This window comes from Symphalangus syndactylus, chromosome 17 (genome assembly GCF_028878055.3).
Source record: "Symphalangus syndactylus isolate Jambi chromosome 17, NHGRI_mSymSyn1-v2.1_pri, whole genome shotgun sequence".
Classification (NCBI taxonomy): domain Eukaryota; kingdom Metazoa; phylum Chordata; class Mammalia; order Primates; family Hylobatidae; genus Symphalangus; species Symphalangus syndactylus.
In genome coordinates this window covers 18,282,926-18,302,023 of record NC_072439.2, presented here as the reverse complement: position 1 = coordinate 18,302,023, position 19,098 = coordinate 18,282,926, and the positions used below count along the sequence as shown (strand labels likewise).

Here is a 19,098-nt window from a genome sequence, read left to right as displayed (position 1 = left end):
CATAACAGATTTATTGAGTGTTCAGCACAGTTCCTTTAAGGAACCCTCACAGCCATTAGTACTAGCCAAGATCCACATAAAAGAAGCATCCCAGCATGGCCCCTTGTTGAAAATCCTTCATTATGTGTTCTTAAGAATAATGTGTTGGGAAGTCAGAACTTCCTTATAGGGCTGTTATGTTCATACTTGTACATGTCTTTTGGAGCACACGTGTACACATTTCTTTCTGTATATACTGGGAGTGGAATTGCTGGGGTGTGGTCATGGATACACATCTGTTCAACTTTTTAGTAAGTTTAAATTCTTCTGAACAGTTTTCCAAACAAATGAACCGACTTATACTGTCACTAGCAGTATATCAATGTTCTGCTTTCTCCACATCTTTGATAATACTTGACATCATCAGTTTAAAGAATATTTTCATTACTCTCATAGGTAATATAGTGACATTTGATTGTTGATAATTGTGGTTTAATTTTGCGTTTTCTGATTGTTGCCTATTTGTATATTCTTGCAGTTTCTCTTTGCTCCTTGCTCCAGGCATTGGATGCATTAGATGTGTCTGTTTTTTACAGAGCCTCTGTTCAGTTTGGAGGACAATTAACACCTAGGTCATGACATTCTCTCTCTCTCTCTCTCTCTCTGTGCGTGTATGTGTGTGCGTTTATTCCCCACCAGACACTGAGCTGGTTTTGATGACTGTGATGGAATCAGCTTTATCTCTGTATCTCCAGTTCCCAGTATGAACCATGACTCTTAGTTGTTTGATCCAGTTAGGATACACTCAGTAGAAATTAAAATACCACACTGGGGCCAGGTGCGGTGTCTCACGCCTGTAATCCCAGCACTTTGGGAGGCCAAGGTGGGTGGATCACGAGGTCAGGAGATCAAGACCATCCTGGCTAACACAGTGAAACCCCGTCTCTACTAAAAATACCAAAAAAAAAAAAAAAAAGCTGGGCCTGGTGGCGCGCGCCTTTAGTTGCAGCTACTTGGGAGGCTGAGGCAGAAGAATGGCATGAACGCGGGAGGCGGAGCTTGCCGTGAGCCGAGAACGTGCCACTGCACTCCAGCCTGGTGACAGAGCCAGACTCCGTCTCAAAAAAAAAAAAACAACAAAAAAACCCACATTGGCTAGAACAATAAGGAAGTATATTGAATGATATAACATGCTTTCAGAGGGACAGTGGGCTCCAGAAATTTTTGATTCATCAGCAAAATTAAATTTTTTTTTTTTTGAGACAGAGTCTCCCTGTTTTGCCCAGGCCGGACTGCAGTGGTGCTATCTCGGCTCACTGCAAGCTCTGCCTCCCGGGTTCACGCCATTCTCCTGCCTCAGCCTCTCCGAGTAGCTGGAACTACAGGCACCCGCCACCACGCCTGGCTAATTTTTTTTGTATTTTTAGTAGAGACAGGGTTTCACCGTGTCAGCCGGGATGGTCTCGATCTCCTGACCTTGTGATCCGCCCGCCTCGGCCTCCCAAAGTGCTGGGATTACAGGCGTGAGCCACCGCACCTGGCCGCAAAATTAAATTTTCAGAGACTCAGTTTCTCTTCCATTTTCCACTCTGCACTCCCCAGTGTTGGCTGGCACCATGATGGCTGGCAGGTTTCCAGATATTACAAACAGACATGACGACATCCACAGAAAATAATAAGGGAGAGCATCTCCTGTGACAGGAACAAGGAAACATTTCCCATTAGCCAGCAGCGTACATCTGCTTTTAGTTGCTAAAATGGGTTATATGTAATTCCTGAAATAATCATTGGTATTACTTTAAATTAGCCGTAGACTCTCAAAGGTTTTATTTAAATAAAAAATCAGACTCTTAAGTTTCATTAGCTTTTTATGTATGTGTGAGACATAACAAGTGATCCTTTATTTTAAAAAGTAAAATTACAAATATGTATAAATTTCATAATTTAAATTAAATGTATATATTAAGACCACCAAACATAATTTCAGCTTTTTAGAGATTAATGTTACTTTTTAAAAGCGGAAATTCTGAAATATAACGTCTATATTGTTGGAACATTTGCTAGGAATTTTTTATGATATAGAATATTATCTGATTATTTGTAGATGTACGGGACAGGGAAAATATTTTGGTCTAGCCTTGTTAAGTATTTTTTCTTCCAGACTCAGAGGAGCCTACTCTTAATTTCTAGAATTCTGTTAGTTAACCTGAAGACTGAGATGGCCAAGATTTACAATATGGAAATGAAACCGAGGTGTAATTGGAATTTGGGTGCACATATTTACTCAATTCATTTTTTTAAATTTGAGACAGAGTCTCTCTGTGTCACCCAGGCTGGAGTACAGTGGTGTGATCTCACTGCAACCTCCGCCTCCCGGGTTCAAGCGATTCTCCTGCCTCACCCTCCCGAGTAGCTGGGACTACAGGCGTGTACCACCGTGCCCAGCTAATTTTTGTATTTTTAGTAGAGACAGGGTTTTGCCACGTAGGCCAGGCTGGTCTTGAACTCCTGGCCTCAAGTGATCCGCCTGCCTCCACCTCCCAAAGTGCTGGGATTACAGGTGTGAGCCACTGCACCTGACCTTAGTTCATTTTTACAGCACACATACATAGCACTAAATTCAAAAGAAACAAAAATCTTCTCTCTTACCTTTTCTGAAGCTTTAAAATCACTCTTTTCAGAGACAACTACACTTTCTGGCCTGTTCTGTGTTCTTGAGCAGATAGTTCATGTAAATAGCAGAGTACATTGCCTTAGAGCAGACATTCAAGATTTGAAAGTATTCCTTTAGTATCTCATAATTCAGTGTTAGTCATATACCAGTGTCATTATGGATTTAATCAATAAAAATTTTGGCTCAATTTATTTTCACTATAGCCAAGTGTTTACTGTGGAGGAAGGGTCTGCAGTGTCCTTGGCCACATTTAAAAAATATGGTTCATTCCGGACTGTTTGCCCAGATCTCTGCCTGGTGCGCAACAGATATTGTGGCCTCCACCACCATCACCACTGGGATTCTCTTCACCTCTCTCCTCTACTGAATTTCTTGTTTTCTACTCATTCATTCTTGTGGAGAACCCCTTCCACTTGCTTTCTTTGAAGAGATGACTTGGAAATAATTCACGTGGTTGAAAGGATTTTATTCTACCCTTCTGTTTTTGGTGTCTCCCTATTCTTGGCCAGCAGGTTCCTAGGCATGTTCTTTTCATAGTAGATGGCAGAAACACAAGAGGCTGAGCCAAAGCATATTTAAAGTATCTATATCCATCATAATCCACCCAAATTCTGTTGACTAGACACATGGCCAAGCCCAACACCAATGGAGCGAGGATGAGCTCTGCCAAGGGCGGAGAGTAAGGGAAGAATTATGGGCAAATATTCTAAGCCACCAGATTCATGCTAACATTACTGGCATCACTGTGAGTCAACACATTCCACTGTGGGGGGGCAACTGAGCAATAATTAATGATTTCATTGAGAATAGTTTATTCTTCACAGGCTTCTTGTAATTCAGGTTTCTGCCCAAATGCCACCTGATTGAACAGGTCTTTCTTGACCACCCACTTGACTAGCCCCCACCCTTCTGTCAGTCACACTCTTTCAGATTATTTTTAAAAATTTCCTCATTTCACCAAACACTAAGTGACATTCTTTGATTTTATTTATATATTTATTTATTTTATATTTTGAGATGGAGTCTTGCTCTGTCACCCGTGTCAGAGTGTAGTGGCATGATCTCGGCTCACTGCAACCTCTGTTTCCTGAGTCCAAGCAATTTTCCTGCCTCAGCCTCCTGAGTAGCTGAGATTACAAGCATGCGCCACCACGTCCAGCTAATGTTTGTATTTTTAGTAGAAACGGGGTTTCACCATGTTGGTCAGGCTGGTCTCGAACTCCTGACCTCAAGTGATCACCTACCTCAGCCTCCCAAAGTGCTCAGATTACAGGCATGAGCCACCACGCCCGGCCAGGCATTCTTTGATTTTAAATAATGTGTCAAAGAAAGTGACATTATTTGTCCCCATGTTGATTGTCTACACTCTTGGACATAAGTTCCACAGGATCAGGGGATATGCTCCTCTTGCTATCACTGTATCTCCAATATCTAGAGAAATGTATGGCTCAGAGAAGATGCTCAAATATTTGTTGAAGGAATAAAAGAGAAAATGGATTGATTCATATTTAGACTCTAAATAGAGGTGGAGTACTGCTGCCTCCTTTAGAGAATAAAACTCAAGGCTCTGAATACTATGAGTTTCTCATATTTAGGGAAGGAAAATATGTGAGGACTAAAGTGGAGTTAAATGCACTGAGGAACCTAATATTTATAAGGATGCAATTTGGAATAATATTACTTCCTGGATTTAATTGACTTCTGGTAATTTGAATGTAGTGTGAAGGAATCAACCCTTATTCTTTGATTCTGGAACTCACACCACACAAAATAGTGCAGTGGTTGAAAGCATTGTCTCAGAGACTAAACCTCCACCACTTACTAGTAGTTTACTTAATGTCTTAATCTCAGGTCACTTAATCTTTAGTATCTATAATAGAGATATAACAATAGTATAACTGTCGTAGCACTGTGGAGGGTATTACATGAGTGAAAACATGCAGCATGGTTAAGGCACTGCCTGTAAGTTCTGTATAAGGGCTTCCCACAAACCTCCAGATCTGGCTTGCCAAGACTATAAGTGGTATCCAAAAGGCATGAGCAAAAGCCCTGAGTCCATACCTTTTCTGAATTCTCATATTAGTTCTAATAATTCATCTGATGATTTTTTGGTGTTTTCTTAGCTTATTATCATATTATCTAAAATATTAATTTTATCATGTTCTTTTTATGTATTTTCTTTCTCTGGCTTTATTTATATATATTTTTGAGACAGGGTCTTGCTCTGTTGCCCAGGCTGGAGTGCAGGGGTATGATCATAGCTCACTGCAGCCTGAAACTCCTGGACTCCATTGGTCCTTCCACCTCAGCCTCCTGAGTAGCTGGGACTACAAGCACAGGCCACCATGCCTGGCTGGTTTTTAAACTTTTTGTAGAGACAGGGTCTCCCTATGTTGCCTGGACTAGTCTCAAATTCCTAGGTCCAAGTGATCCTTCTGCCTCAGCCTCCCAAAGTGCTGGGATTACACACATGAGCTGCCATGGCTGGCCCCCTTTTTCTTGCTTTAAAGCAGGGGTCCCCAACCCCCGGGCCACAGACTCATACTGGTCTGTTAAGAACTGGGCCACACAGCAGGAGGTGAGCAGTAGGAGAGTGAGCAAAGTTCATTTGTATTTACAGCCACTCCCCATCATTCACATTACTGACTAAGGTCCGCCTTCTGTCAGATCAGTGGAGGCATTAGATTGTCATAGTAGCATGAACCCTATTGTGAACTGTGCATGCCAGAGTTCTAGGTTGTGCATTCCTTATGAGAATCTAATGCCTGATAATCTGTCAGTGTCTCCCATCACCCCCAGATGGGACTGCCTATTTGCAGGCAATCAAGCTCAGGGCTCCCACTGATTCTACATTATGGTGAGTTGTATAATTATTTAATTATATATTCTAACGTAACAATAATAGAAATAAAGTGCACAATAAATGTAATGTGCTTGAGTCCAAGCAGATAAGTCTTTCCCTATAAGACCTACTCCAAAATATTGGAAGATGTGAGTTTCACTAGATGACTAGAAATCAACACAGGGAAACATCAAACATGAAAATGCAAGAAAACGTAACACCTCCAAAGAAACACAATAATTCTTCAATAATAGACCCCAATCATAAGGAAATATATGAAATGCCAGAACAAAAGTTCAAAATAATGATTATAAGAAAATTCAACAAGGTACAAGAGAACACAGATAGATAATTCAACAAAATCAGGGCAACAATTTATGATTTGAATGAGAAATTCAACAAAGAGAGAAACATCATAAAAAAGAACCAAACAGAAAATTTAGAGCTGAAGAATTCAATGAATAAAATAAAATATACAGTCAAGTGCTTCAAAAACAGACTAGGTCAAGCAGAAGAAAGAATTTCTGAACTTGAAGACAGGCTGTTTGAAATAACATAGGCAGACAAAAAAAAAAAAGAATGAAAAAACCTTACAGGATTTGTGGCACACTATTCAGTGAACAAATATTCACATTATAGGCATTCCAGAAGGAGGAAGTTAAGGGAAACATATTTAATGAAATAATAGCTGATTTATTCATAGATGGCAGAAATAAAAAGAAATAATAGCTGAAAACCTATAAACACCATCATGAAAACATGCAAAACTATAAAATTCACTGGTAGAGCCAATGCACAAGAAGAGAAAGAAATCAAACCTTATCACTACAGATACCACCCAAACAAAAATAAATAAGAGAAGAAGTAAGGAACAACGAATATATAAAACAACCAGAAAATAATCAATAAAATGACAGGAGTATGCCCTCACCTATTCATAATAACCTTGCATGTAAACAGATTAAATTCCATATTTAAAAGATATAGACTGGTTAAATGGATAAAAAAAAAAAGCAAGACCTAACTATATGCTGCCTATAAGAAACTCACCTCACCTATGAAGACACAAATAGGCTAAAAGTGAAGAGATGGAAAAAGGTATTCCATGCAAATAGAAACCAAAAGTGAGCAGGAATAGCTGTATGTATATTAGACAAAACAAATTTTAGGTCAAAAGCTGTAAGAAGAGACAAAGAAGAACATTATATAATAATAAAGGGATCAATTAAGGAAGAAAATATAACAATTGTAAGTATATATGCACCCAACACTGGAACACTCAGATTTATAAAGCCAATATTATTAGATCTAAAGAGAGAGATAAAGCAAAATACAGTAATAGTTTGGGACTTCCACACTCTACTCTCTGCATTGGAGAGATTATCTAGATAGAAAATTAACAAAGAAATATTGGATTTCAACTGCACCATAGACGAAATACACCTAACATATTTATGGAACATTCTGCCCAATGGGTGCAGAATACACATTTTTTTCATCAGCATAATAAATACCTACATCAAAAATAGAAAATTTCCAATAAACAACCTAATTATGCATCTCAAGGATCTAGAAAAGAAGAACAAGCCCAATTAGTAGAAGGAGAGAAATAATAAAAATCAGAGCAAAAATAAAATTGAGAGTAAAAAATACAATAGAGCAATGAAACAAAAAATTGTTTTTTTGAAACAATAAAATCAACAATTAGCCAGACTAAATAAGAAAAGAGAGAAAACTCAAATAAATAAAATTAGAAATGAAAAATGAGACATTACAATGGATACCACAGAAAAAAAGGATCATTAGACAATACTATGAAAAATATATGCCAATACAATTTTAAAACTAGAGGAAATGGATAAATTACTGGACATATGCAACCTACTAAGATTGAACCAAGAAGAAATAGAAAACCTGAAAAGACTAATGACAGGTAATGAGATTAAATCAGTAATAAAAAGACTCCCAATAAAGAAAAGTCCAAGAATGGATGGTTTTAATTACTGAATTCTACCAAATCTTTAAAGAATTAATACCAATTTTTCTGAAAATATTTCCAAGAAATTGAAGCAGAGGGAACTCTTCCTAAATCATTTTATGAGACCAGCATAACCCTGATACCAAAGTCAAATAAGAATGCAACAAAAGAAAACTACAGGCCAATATCGTGATGAACAGAAATGCAAAAACCTCAGCAAAATACTAGCAAACGGAATACAACAATACTTCAAAAAGACAATACACTATGATCAAGTGGGATTTATTCCAGGAATGCAAAAATGGCTCAACATATGCAAATCAATAAACGTGATATATCACATCAACAGAATGAAAGACAAAAACCATATGATCACCTCAATAGATGCAGAAAATGCATCTGATAAAATTCAACATTCCTTCATGATAAAAACTCTCAATAAATTAGGTATAGAAGGAAAGTTCCTCAACACAATAAAGACCATATATGACAAACCCAAAGCTGTCATCATACTGAATGCAGAAAATATGAATGATTTTCCTCTAAGATCTGGAACAAAACAAGGATGCCCACTCTCAGCACTCTTATTCAACATAATACTGGAAGTCCTAGTTAGAGCTATTAGGCAAGAGAAAAATAGTGGGCATCCAAACTGGAAAGAAGGAAGTTAAATAGTTCTTGTTTGCAGACTACATAATTTTCTATATAGAAAAACCTAAAGACTCTACCAAAAAACTCTTAGAACAGATAAACAAATTCACTAAAGTTGCAGGATACAAAGTCAACATGCAAAAATCAGTAGCATTTCTACATGTGAAAAACAAACTAGCTGAAAAAGAAATCAAAAAGGCAATCTCATTTTCTAAAGCTGCAAAAACAACAACAAAAACCTAGGAAGAAGCTTAACCAAGGAGGTAAAAGATACAAGGAAAACTACAAAATGCTGATGAAAGAAATTGAAGAGGATACAAGTAAATGTAAAAACACCTTATGCTCACGGATTGAAAGAACTAATATTGTTAAAATAAGCATACTACCAAAAGGAATCTACAGATTCAATGAAATCCCTATCAAAATTTCCATGGCATTCTTCACAACAACAGAAAAAACTCACAATTTGTATGGAACCACAAAAGACCTCGAATAGTCAAAGCAATCTTGAGCAAAAAGAACAAAGCTGGAGGCATCATACCATGAAACTTCAAAATACAAAACAAAGCTGCAGTAACGCAAACAGCATGGTGCTGGCATAAAAACACACATAGACCAATGGAACAGAATAGAGAACCCAGAAATTAATCCATATATACACAGTCAACTGACTTTTGTCAAAGGTATGAAGAACACTCATTGGAGAAAGGACATTCTCTTTAATAAATGTTGCTGGGAAAATGGAATATCCATATGCAAAAGAATGAAACTAGACACCCATCTTTCATGCTATACAAAAATAAACTCAAAGTGGATCAAATACCAAATGTAAGACCCCAAACCACAAAACTACTAGAAGAAAACATAGGGGAAATGTTTCAGGACACTGGGAAAAATTTTAATGGATTTTTTTTTTTTAAGTAAGACCACAGGCAACAAAAGCAAAAATAAACAAATGAAATTATATCAAACTAAAAAGGCTTCTGCATAGCAGAGGAAACAATCATCAGAGTGAAAAGACAACCTAGAGAATTGGAGAAAATGTTTGCAAACTATTTATCTAACAGGGGATTAATATCTAGAATATACATTTCAACAGCAAAAAAATTTTTCGTTAAAAAAATGGGCAAATTTTTTGAACAGGCATTTCTCAAAAGAAGACACAGAAATGGATGGCAAATATATGAAAAATTCCCAGCCTTATCATCAGGTAAATGCAAATCAAAACCAAAATGAAGTGTCATCTCATCCCACTTAGGATGGTTATTATCAAAATGACAAAAAAATTAACAAGTGCTGGCAAAACTGTGGAGAAAAGGGAAATCTTATATACTGTTGATGGGAATGTAAACTTGTATGGCCACTATGGAGAACAGTATGAAGGCTCCTCAAAAAACCTACGAATAGAAGTAATCATATGGTCCAGCAATCCCACCCAGACATTTATCAAAGGACAGGATATCTGTATATCCAAGAGACATCTACATCCCCATATTTATTGCAGCACTATTTACAATAGCTAAGACATGAAATCAACCTGGGTGTCCAACAACAAATGAATGAATAAAGAAAATGTGGTATATATACACAGTTGAGTACTAAGCTATAAAAAGAATGAAATCCTGTCATTCACAGTAACATGGATGGAAGTGTAGGACATTGTGTTAAGTGAAATAAGCCAGGAACAGAAAGTTAACTGCCACATGTTCTCATTCATATGTGGAAACCAAAAAAGTTGATCTCACAGAAGTAAAAAGTAGAACAGAGGATACTACAGGTTGAGAAGGGGAGAATATGAACAGATTTGTTGAAGGATAAAAAAATCACAGCTAGATAGGAAAAATAAATTCTAGTATTCTATACTACTGTGGGATGCCTATAGTTAACAGTAATATATAGTTTCAAATAGAAGGAGGATATTGAATATTCCCAACACAAAGAAATGAAATATATGAAATGATGGCTATGCTAATTACTCTGACCTAATCACTATGCATTATATATATGTGTGTGTATATATATACAAAACATCACTATGTACCACATAAATATGTACATTTGTCAATTTTTAAGTTTCTATAAGTAAAATAATAGGCTTTTAACCCCATAAAGTGTTTCATAACAATTTAATTTTAATTGTAATCATGCAAATGAATAGATGCTTAGGTGCTAATTAGGAAAAAATTGCTAGAAATAATTTTTTTTTTTTTTTTTGAGACGGAGTCTGGCTCTGTCACCCAGGCTGGAGTGCAGTGGCATGATCTCGGCTCACTGCAAGCTCTGCCTCCCGGGTTCATGCCATTCTCCTGCCTCAGTCTCTCCAAGTAGCTGGGACTACAGGCGCCTGCCACCACGCCTGGCTAATTTTTTATGTGTTTTTAGTAGAGACGGGGTTTCACCATGGTCTCGATCTCCTGACCTCATGATCCGCCTGCCTCGGCCTCCCAAAGTGCTGGGATTACAAGCGTGAGCCACCGCGCCTGGCTAGAAATAATTTTTTTAAGTATTATATATCTTTAGAAGTATTTCTCTACTTCTGGAGTTGGAGGGGGAAGAGAGACATATCACTAAGTCAGAGCAAGGGGATTGGGAATCCATATGTGTATCAAGAATTATCTGTATACTGTATAAATAATAATTCTTGAATGTAAGTAGCAATCTTTAGGTATATAAATGCTGTTTTAATAAATGACAAAATTTTTAAAAAGTTAAAATATATTAAATCTCACACACACAAACACTTATAGACCATACATGGTACCATTTGCAGTTGGAGAAATGTAATTAATTGTAAAGATGCAGTATTAAATTATAACTGCATAAAATTAACTGTAGAACATACTGTTCTATTCTAATAATATCATAGCCACCTCCAGTTGCTATTGCAGTGAATGCAAGTGTTGCAAGTATTCACTTAAAACACTATGTGATACTAGTCATTTCCGTGGGAGCAGTTTGTCTCTCCAGTAAATTGCATATTGCAGTAAAAAGTGATCTCTTGCAGTTCTCATATATTTTTCATCATGTGCAGTGCAATACTGTAAACCATGAATAACAGCATGTGGCCCATACAAAGCACTGCTAGTGATATTCGAAGTGCTCCCAAGAAGCCGAGAAAAGTTATTACATTATAAGAAAAAGTTGAATTGCTTGTCATGTACCATAGACTGAGGTCTGCGGCTGCAGTTGCCTGCCATTTCAGACAGATGATTCATCTTATAAATGGATTACGTAAATATGTTATTGATAAATACAGTATGGTACTGTAAATGTATTTTCTCTTTTTTTATGATTGTCTTTAAAATATTTTTCTTTCTCGGCCAGCACTTTGGGAGGCTGAGGCAGGCAGATCACCTGAGGTCAGGAGTTCAAGACCAGCCTGACTAACATGGTGAAACCCCGTCTCTACTAAAAATACAAAAAATTAGCTGGGCGTGGTGGTGTCTGCCTGTAGTCCCAGCTACTAGGGAGGCTGAGGCACAAAAATTGCTTAAACTCCAGAGGCAGAGGTTTCAGTGAGCTGAGATCACGCCATTGCACTCCAGCCTGGGCTACAGAGCGAGACTCTTTCTCAAAAAAAAATTTTTTTTTCTTTCTCTAGCTTACTTCATTTTACGAATACAGTGTGTAACACATATAGCATACAAAATTGTGTTAATTGTTTATGTTATTGGTAATGGTCAATAGTATGTTATTTGTAGAAGTACTAATTGGTGGAGTCAAAAGTTATCTGTCGATTTCTGACTGTGCAGGGGGTTGGCACTCCTAACCTCTGGACTTTCAAGGGTCAACTGTAGTTGTTATACTGTATTTTTAAAATTTTGCATTTTTTATTGTTGTATTGCTATTTTTTGGTCCTCGGTTGAATCTGCAGATGCACAATCCACAAATACAGAGGGCAGACTGTATTTGCTTTGCTAGTATTTACTTTGGGTTACTGTGCATGTGTGATTTATGAATGATGGCAATAGCTATGCAGTGGCAGAAAGTTGGGAGTTTATGCCCCATAATGTGTTTTTGAAGGCAGAATACTGCTAGGTGAAATTGAACAAGACTTAAATATATAGAGAAATATACCATGTTCATGGATTGAAATACTCCACATTGTTAAGATGTTTATTCTTCCCAAATTGATATGAAGATTCAATGCAATCCTAACAAAAATACCAGCAAACATTTTGTAAATCTTTCCAAGCTAATTCTAAAATGTACATAGAAATAAAAAGGTCTAGAATTGCCAAGAGCAGTCTTGAAGAGGAAAAACATTGGGATATTTAGCTTACCTTGTTTCAAAGCTTAATATAAAGCTATTTCATCGAGTGTAGTATTTGTATAAGGAAAGTTAAATATATCAGTGTAACAGAAGACAGCCTCCAGAAATAATTCCAAATATATACAACCAATTGATTTATAAGAGTCACCTACGCAAATCAATGAGGGAAATAATTTTTTATCTTAAAAAATTTATTTGGAGAGATTTTATAATAAAAAATTCCTGAAAACTATTCAAAAATCTATCAATAGAAGAACAGATGAATAAACTATGGTATATTCATACCTTGAATATTACTAAATAATAAAAAGATATAAACTACTTATCTAAGCAATAACATAGCAGAATCCCAAATTTTTATATTGAATGAAAGAATTAAGGAATAGTATTATTCATAATGTATGACTCCATTTACATGAAGATCAAGATAAGGTAAAACACATTAATTGTAATAGAAATCAGAACAATGGTAGCCTTAGGAGAATGAAAGATAAGAAGCAAGAGAGAACTTTTAGGAATGATGGAAATGTTCTATAAGTGTCTTCCCATTGCAGATACTCTGAATTTTTGATGAGTTGGGGATGAGTCCTTACATGGAAACACTCATGGAAAATATTAACTCTGGTTTTTTTTGTTTTACTTTTTGTTTTTGACAAGAGTCTCACTCTGCTGCCCAGGTTGGAAGGCAGTGGCACCATCTCGGCTCACTGCAACCTCCACCTCCCAAGTTCAAGCAATTCTTGTGCTTCGGCCTCCTGAGGAGCTAGGATTACAGGCATGCATCACTGCACCAGGCTAATTTTTGTATTTCTAGTAACGTCGGGGTTTTGCCATGTTGGCCAGGCCAAGAACTCCTGGCCTCAAGTCATCTGCCTGCCTCGGCCTTCCAAATGCTGAGATTACAGGTGTGAGCCATTGCACCTTGCCTTGATGTATTTATTTGAATACTTTGAAAAGAACAAGAGTTACAGTGATACTAAGGAAATAATTACTAGTAATTAAATGGAAATACTTAGTAGTTTATAATTAAATTATTATTCTAGGTTGAAAAATAAGTATGGACAAAATTTAAAATAAAAGAAGGCACATTATGCAGAATTGAGTGGAGACCAGTACTATGGTCAGAATTGTAAAAAATGAGCCTGGAAGATAATATACTATGAATTTCATGATGAATGTCAATTGCAATTTGCTCTGAGAGAGCAAAACAAAAAAGCTGTTTATTACATAACAAACTAAATTGTGAAAGAGAAAAATATTGTGAAACATTTTCAGCAAATACATAGTAAATTTGATGAGACATTTTCTCTTGATAAGCAAAATGGAATAGATGAAGTTAGTTGCCTGAAATTAGAATTAAATGTCCAACCAAAATATTTAAACAATTTTTAAACAGAATCTGAGTTTGTAACCTTTATGAGCTATAAAATGGCTCTGATTCTTGCACAAAAAAGAAATGTTGGATATAGAGATAAGATAAATTATTAGTTTAGTTGCAAAAATCTTGTTAGCATATTCTGAGAAAGACTAAAATGATCTTGTAAAAAGCAAAATAAATTTAAGTCACCTAAAAACTGCTCATAGAATACAAGATATTTCTAACAATATCATGGATCAATTAATTCAAAGTTAGCAAAAGCTTCAAGTACTCTTCTTTAGCCATATATGAGTTGTGCAATATAAGATAATTTAGCCCAATTGATACTGTGGGTACATTTTGTCTCAAAAGATCCCCAAATAAAAAAAGCTGTCAATTCGCAGCCTACAAAACCAGAGTCATGACATAGGTATTTTTGTCTTTTATATCTGTCAAAGAAAAATTTCTGTTGAGTATCAAAAAATATTTCTATCACAATAGATGATACATCAGCTGTATTAAGTTAAAAATCTGAATTCCTTGGAATTTTAATGCAAGAGACTGATGTCTCCCTAACTGCTTTGCTCTACTGTATAAAGAGTATACCGATGAAGTATATACATGTAAATATTATGAATCACAACTACTTCATTGAACTGTTAAAAGAAATAGAGGCCAGGCTTGGTGGCTGACGCCTGTAATGCCAGCATTTTGGGAGGCTGAGGTGGGCAATCATGAGGTCAGGAGATCGAGACCATCCTGGCTAACACGGTGAAATGCCATCTCTACTAAAAATACAAAAAACTAGCTGGGTGTGGTGGTGGGCACCTGTAGTCCCAGCTACTCGGGAGGCTGAGGCAGGAGAATGGCATGAACCTGGGAGGCGGAGCTTGCAGTGAGCCGAGATCGTGCCACTGCACTCCACCCTGGGTGATAGAGCAAGACCCCATCTCAAAAAAAATAACAAAACAAAACAAAAAAGAAATAGAGAACAATTTATCTTATGTTCTTTCCCAATGCTCATCTGTTTAATGGTGTAAGACATTTACAAAGATTTCTCGTACTTTGAACTCCAGTTCAAGATTTTCTTTAAAGAAAGTTTTCCAAATATTTAATAATAAGGGAAAAAGAAGACAGTGATTGTTTTTCTCACCAGTATCACATTGCATATGAATAAACAAAATCTGAAACTCCAAGGAAAGGAAAGCTTTTTTTTCGTGACCTAGTGAAAATAGGAACATTCATTGAAATGAAAACTTTTCACAGTATAAGTTCATAATAATGATTTTATATATTTTTCTAGCATGAATCAATATATAGAGGATTTTAACAGGACTGAAAAGCCTTGTGAAAAGATGCATGCAATGAAGAAGTAGGCAATCTTAGTACAGAAATAGGAACTGTAAAAGTACTAAAGGAAAATTCTAGAACTGAAAAATGTAATATCTGAAATTAAACAATTTGATAGGCTTAGCAGCAGAACTGAAATGACAGAAAAAAAGAATAAGTGAACTTGAAAATAGAGTAACAGAAGTTGTCCAAGCTGAAGAACAGAAAAAAAATACTGAAGATAAATGACAAAGACAGTGACCTGTGGGACAGTACCAAAAGATTTAACGTATGAGTACAGTAAATCCAGAAAAAATATTTGAAGATATAATGGCCAAGAATTTCTGGAATTTGGTGAAAGGCACATGTGTACCAATTTCAGAGGCTCAGAGTACCCCAAGCAGAATTAACACAAAGAAAACCATACCTAGGCACATCATACTCAAACAGCTGAAAACCAAAGGTAATAAGAAAATCTGGAAAGCACCCAGAGAAAAAGGACACATTACATAAGAGAAAAAACAATTCAAATGACTTCTTCTTGTAATCTATGGAGACTTGAAGACCAGAAGTCAGTGATTTATATATACATACATGAAACAATATATATATCTTTACGAGTATATATATGTGGGTGTATTCTTTGTGTGTGTGCATATACAAACACATATATTCATATATCTCCAAAAAACTGCCAACCCAGAATTCTATAGCCAGAAGAAATCCTTAAAAAATAAAGGCATTTCAGTAAAAGAAACTAGGAAAACTCATCACCAGCAGACGTTCACTCCAAGAAATGCTAAGTTAAGTTCCTCAAACTGTAGGGAAATGATGCCGGAGAAAAATTCAGATCTCTGGAAAGAAACAGCATGGGAAATAGTAAATATATGGGTAAATATAAAAGATGAGGATTTTCATCTTAATTTCTTTAAGTAACTGGGTGTAGCACTGTGTGCCTATAGTCCCAGCTACTCCAGAGGTTGAGGCAGGAGGACTGCCTGAGCTCAGGAGTTCAAGGCTGTAGTGTGCTATATTATGTCTGTGAATAGCCACTGAATTCCAGCCTGGGCAACATAGTAATAACCCATCTCTAAAAATAGAATACAGAAGACTGTTTAAATTTCCAACATGACTTTCCATGGATTACTTATTTAATTGCAAAGAAAAAATTCACCCATACAATGGAAGGAGCTGGTGGTCAATACATGAATCAAAGGATAAAACATAGTTTCACTTGTAGGCCACCTGATATTTTACAATATTAAGTACATGATACTATCTATGAAGTAGTCTTTTAAAAATGTTTAATCTGAAACCCAATCAAGCCTCTAATCATAACCTCCAGGTCACAGTAATTATAGAGGACAAAGAAACAAGTTAATCACACCTCCAGAAACAATAAGACAAACACAGGATGTGCAACACTATTTAGGTCAAATCTAAAGTCTTCAAAAAGTCTGTGTCACAAAATGATGAAGGGTAGGCTCTTGACTAAAAGAGACTTAATAAGCCATAATCATATAAAATATATGAGATTAGTTTGGTTCTTGGCTTGTGAAAAAGCCTGTGCTAAAAGACGTTATTTTAAAAACTGGAGAAATTTGCAAATGGAGTGAATATTTTAAGACATTACAGGGTTACTGTTAATTTTTTTGTGACAGTGGTTTAGTAGACATCTAGAAGATTATCTTTGATCCTAGCAGTTGTATGTTGCCTTTTTTAGAGGTGAATGATACCTAAAACATTCACTCAAAAAACAGGAAAAATGATGTATGTAATATATATATTAATGTGTAATAAGTATGATATATATATGTGTCTGTGTATATACATAGACATGAGACATGCATGGGTATATATGTATTTGTGTGTATATATGTGTTAGTATACACATAAGAGAGACATCAGATGTACTGAAACTAGGTGAAGGGCAAACAAGCCTTCACTGCACCACTGTAAACAGTTACCTTTTCTGTAAGTATGTAAATGTTAACATTTTCATAAACTTGGGGAAAACTTTTCCAAGTTAATATCTGTCTTCTGGCTACCTAACTGTTCATTTTTAATTTATTTTAATTGTAGAGGATGCAAAATGTATGTTATCTGTATTATAGGATTTGTGAAAAAATTTCTTTAAACCACTCTCTAGTTTTCAACAGCTATCCTTTCATTATTCAATAAATACACAGTATTTATTCCAGCATTAATCTTCAGGGGTATGAATTCTGAATTTAAAAATTTTTCATTTAATATATTCTACAGGATTTTGTCCAGAATAAATTATATGAAGTGATGATAGAACATTTTCAAAATATCACACTCATAGGGTCTTCCTTCTATAAAATTTATTTTTAGTAATTCTAAAAATTATCATAAAAATAATGTATTTAGTAAGCAAATACTATGTGCCAGATGCCTTTCCAAGTATTTATATTCTATATTAACTAGTTTAATCTTCACTATAGCATCATAATAGTGACAACAGTAAAAATGTGCCATGGCTAAAGGCTTTCCCTCTCATTACACTAAGAGTCTCTCACCATGGTGAAATCTTTGACGTTGACTAAGTTGATAGCAATGACTAAAGGCCTTACCACATTCTTTGCATTTGTGTGGTTTCACACCAGTATGAATTCTCTGATGTTGAGTAAGTCGATCACTACGACTAAAGGCCTTACCACATTCTTTACATTCATAGGGTTTTTCACCAGTATGAATTCTCTTATGTTGAGAAAGACCTGAGATAGAATGAAAGGCCTTCTTACATTCTTTACATATACAGGGTTTCAAACCAGTATGAATTGTCTGATGATAAATTAGTTGAGAATTAAGTCTAAAGGTTTTTCCACATTCCTTACATTCATAGGGTTTCTCCCCAGAATGAATTGATTGATGTGTCTTAAGGTCTTCAACATGACTGAAGGCCTTCCCACATTGCTTACATTCATATGGCTTCAAATCAGTATGAATTATCTGATGTTGAATAAGATATGAATGAAGCTTAAAAGTCTTCCCACATTCTTTACATTCATGTGGCTTCTCACCAGTATGAATTCTCTGATGCTGTGTAAGTTGAGAGCCTCTACAAGAGGGCTTTCCGCAATCCTTACAATCATAGAGTTTCTCACTACTATGAATTCTCTTATGTTTAAGAAGGCTTGAGCCCCTACTAAAAGCCTTTCCACATTCTATGCATTCATGAGTTTTCTCACCAGTATGACTTCTTTGATGTTCAACAAGTAGATAGCTGCGAACAAAGGCCTTTTCACATTGTTCACATTTATATGGTTTCTCATCAGAATGAATTTTCTTATGTTGGTAAAGACTTGAACGATGACCAAAAGCCTTTCTGCATTCTTTACATTTGTAGGGTTTCACACCATGATGAATTTTCTGATGCAGACACATATGTCAATATAATCTAAACATTTCCCCACATTCCTTACATTCAAAGGGTTTCAAGCCAATATGAATTTTCTGATGTTCTGTAAGGTGAGAATGACGTCTAAAAGCCTTCCCGCATTGCTTACATTCATAGGGTTTCCTACCAGTATGAATTATCTGACGCTGAATAAGCTGTGAATAAAACTTAAAGGCCTTCTCACATCCATTGCACTCATAGGGTTTCAAATCAGTGTGGATTTTTCGATGTCTAATAAAATGCTGGAAAACTACAAATGCTTTTCCACATTCATTACATTCATAGGGTCTCACACCAGTATGGTCTCTCAGATGTTCAGTAAGGTGTGAATATTTTCTAAAGCCCTTCTTATATTCCTTACACTCATATGATTTCTCTCTTGTGTTATTTCTTTTATGTAGAGGAAGGGATTTATGTTTTTTGAATATCATTTGACTAAAACATCCCACTTTAGGTCTCGGTTGTCTCCCAAATTCAATGGTGTACTGTGGGTCATTTCTGAAAATAAACCTCATAAGGTTGAAGGTTTTATTTCTTTTCCATGTCTCCTGATGGTATGCATTTACTTCACAATTTCTTTTTTCCGAAGATAAC

General features: G+C 35.9%; 1 protein-coding gene across 1 annotated transcript in view; it reads right to left on the bottom strand.

Annotated features, from left to right (window-relative positions):
- The window catches only part of ZNF404 (zinc finger protein 404), a 177,136-nt gene extending 158,392 nt beyond the window's left edge, over positions 1–18,744 (bottom strand). The window contains exon 1 of the mRNA XM_063621072.1: positions 14,720–18,744. Within this exon, the coding sequence (XP_063477142.1) occupies positions 17,604–18,491 (888 nt within the window). The 5' untranslated portion in view covers positions 18,492–18,744 and the 3' untranslated portion in view covers positions 14,720–17,603. The remainder of the gene's footprint in view (positions 1–14,719) is intronic.
- Positions 18,745–19,098: the final 354 nt, after the last annotated feature.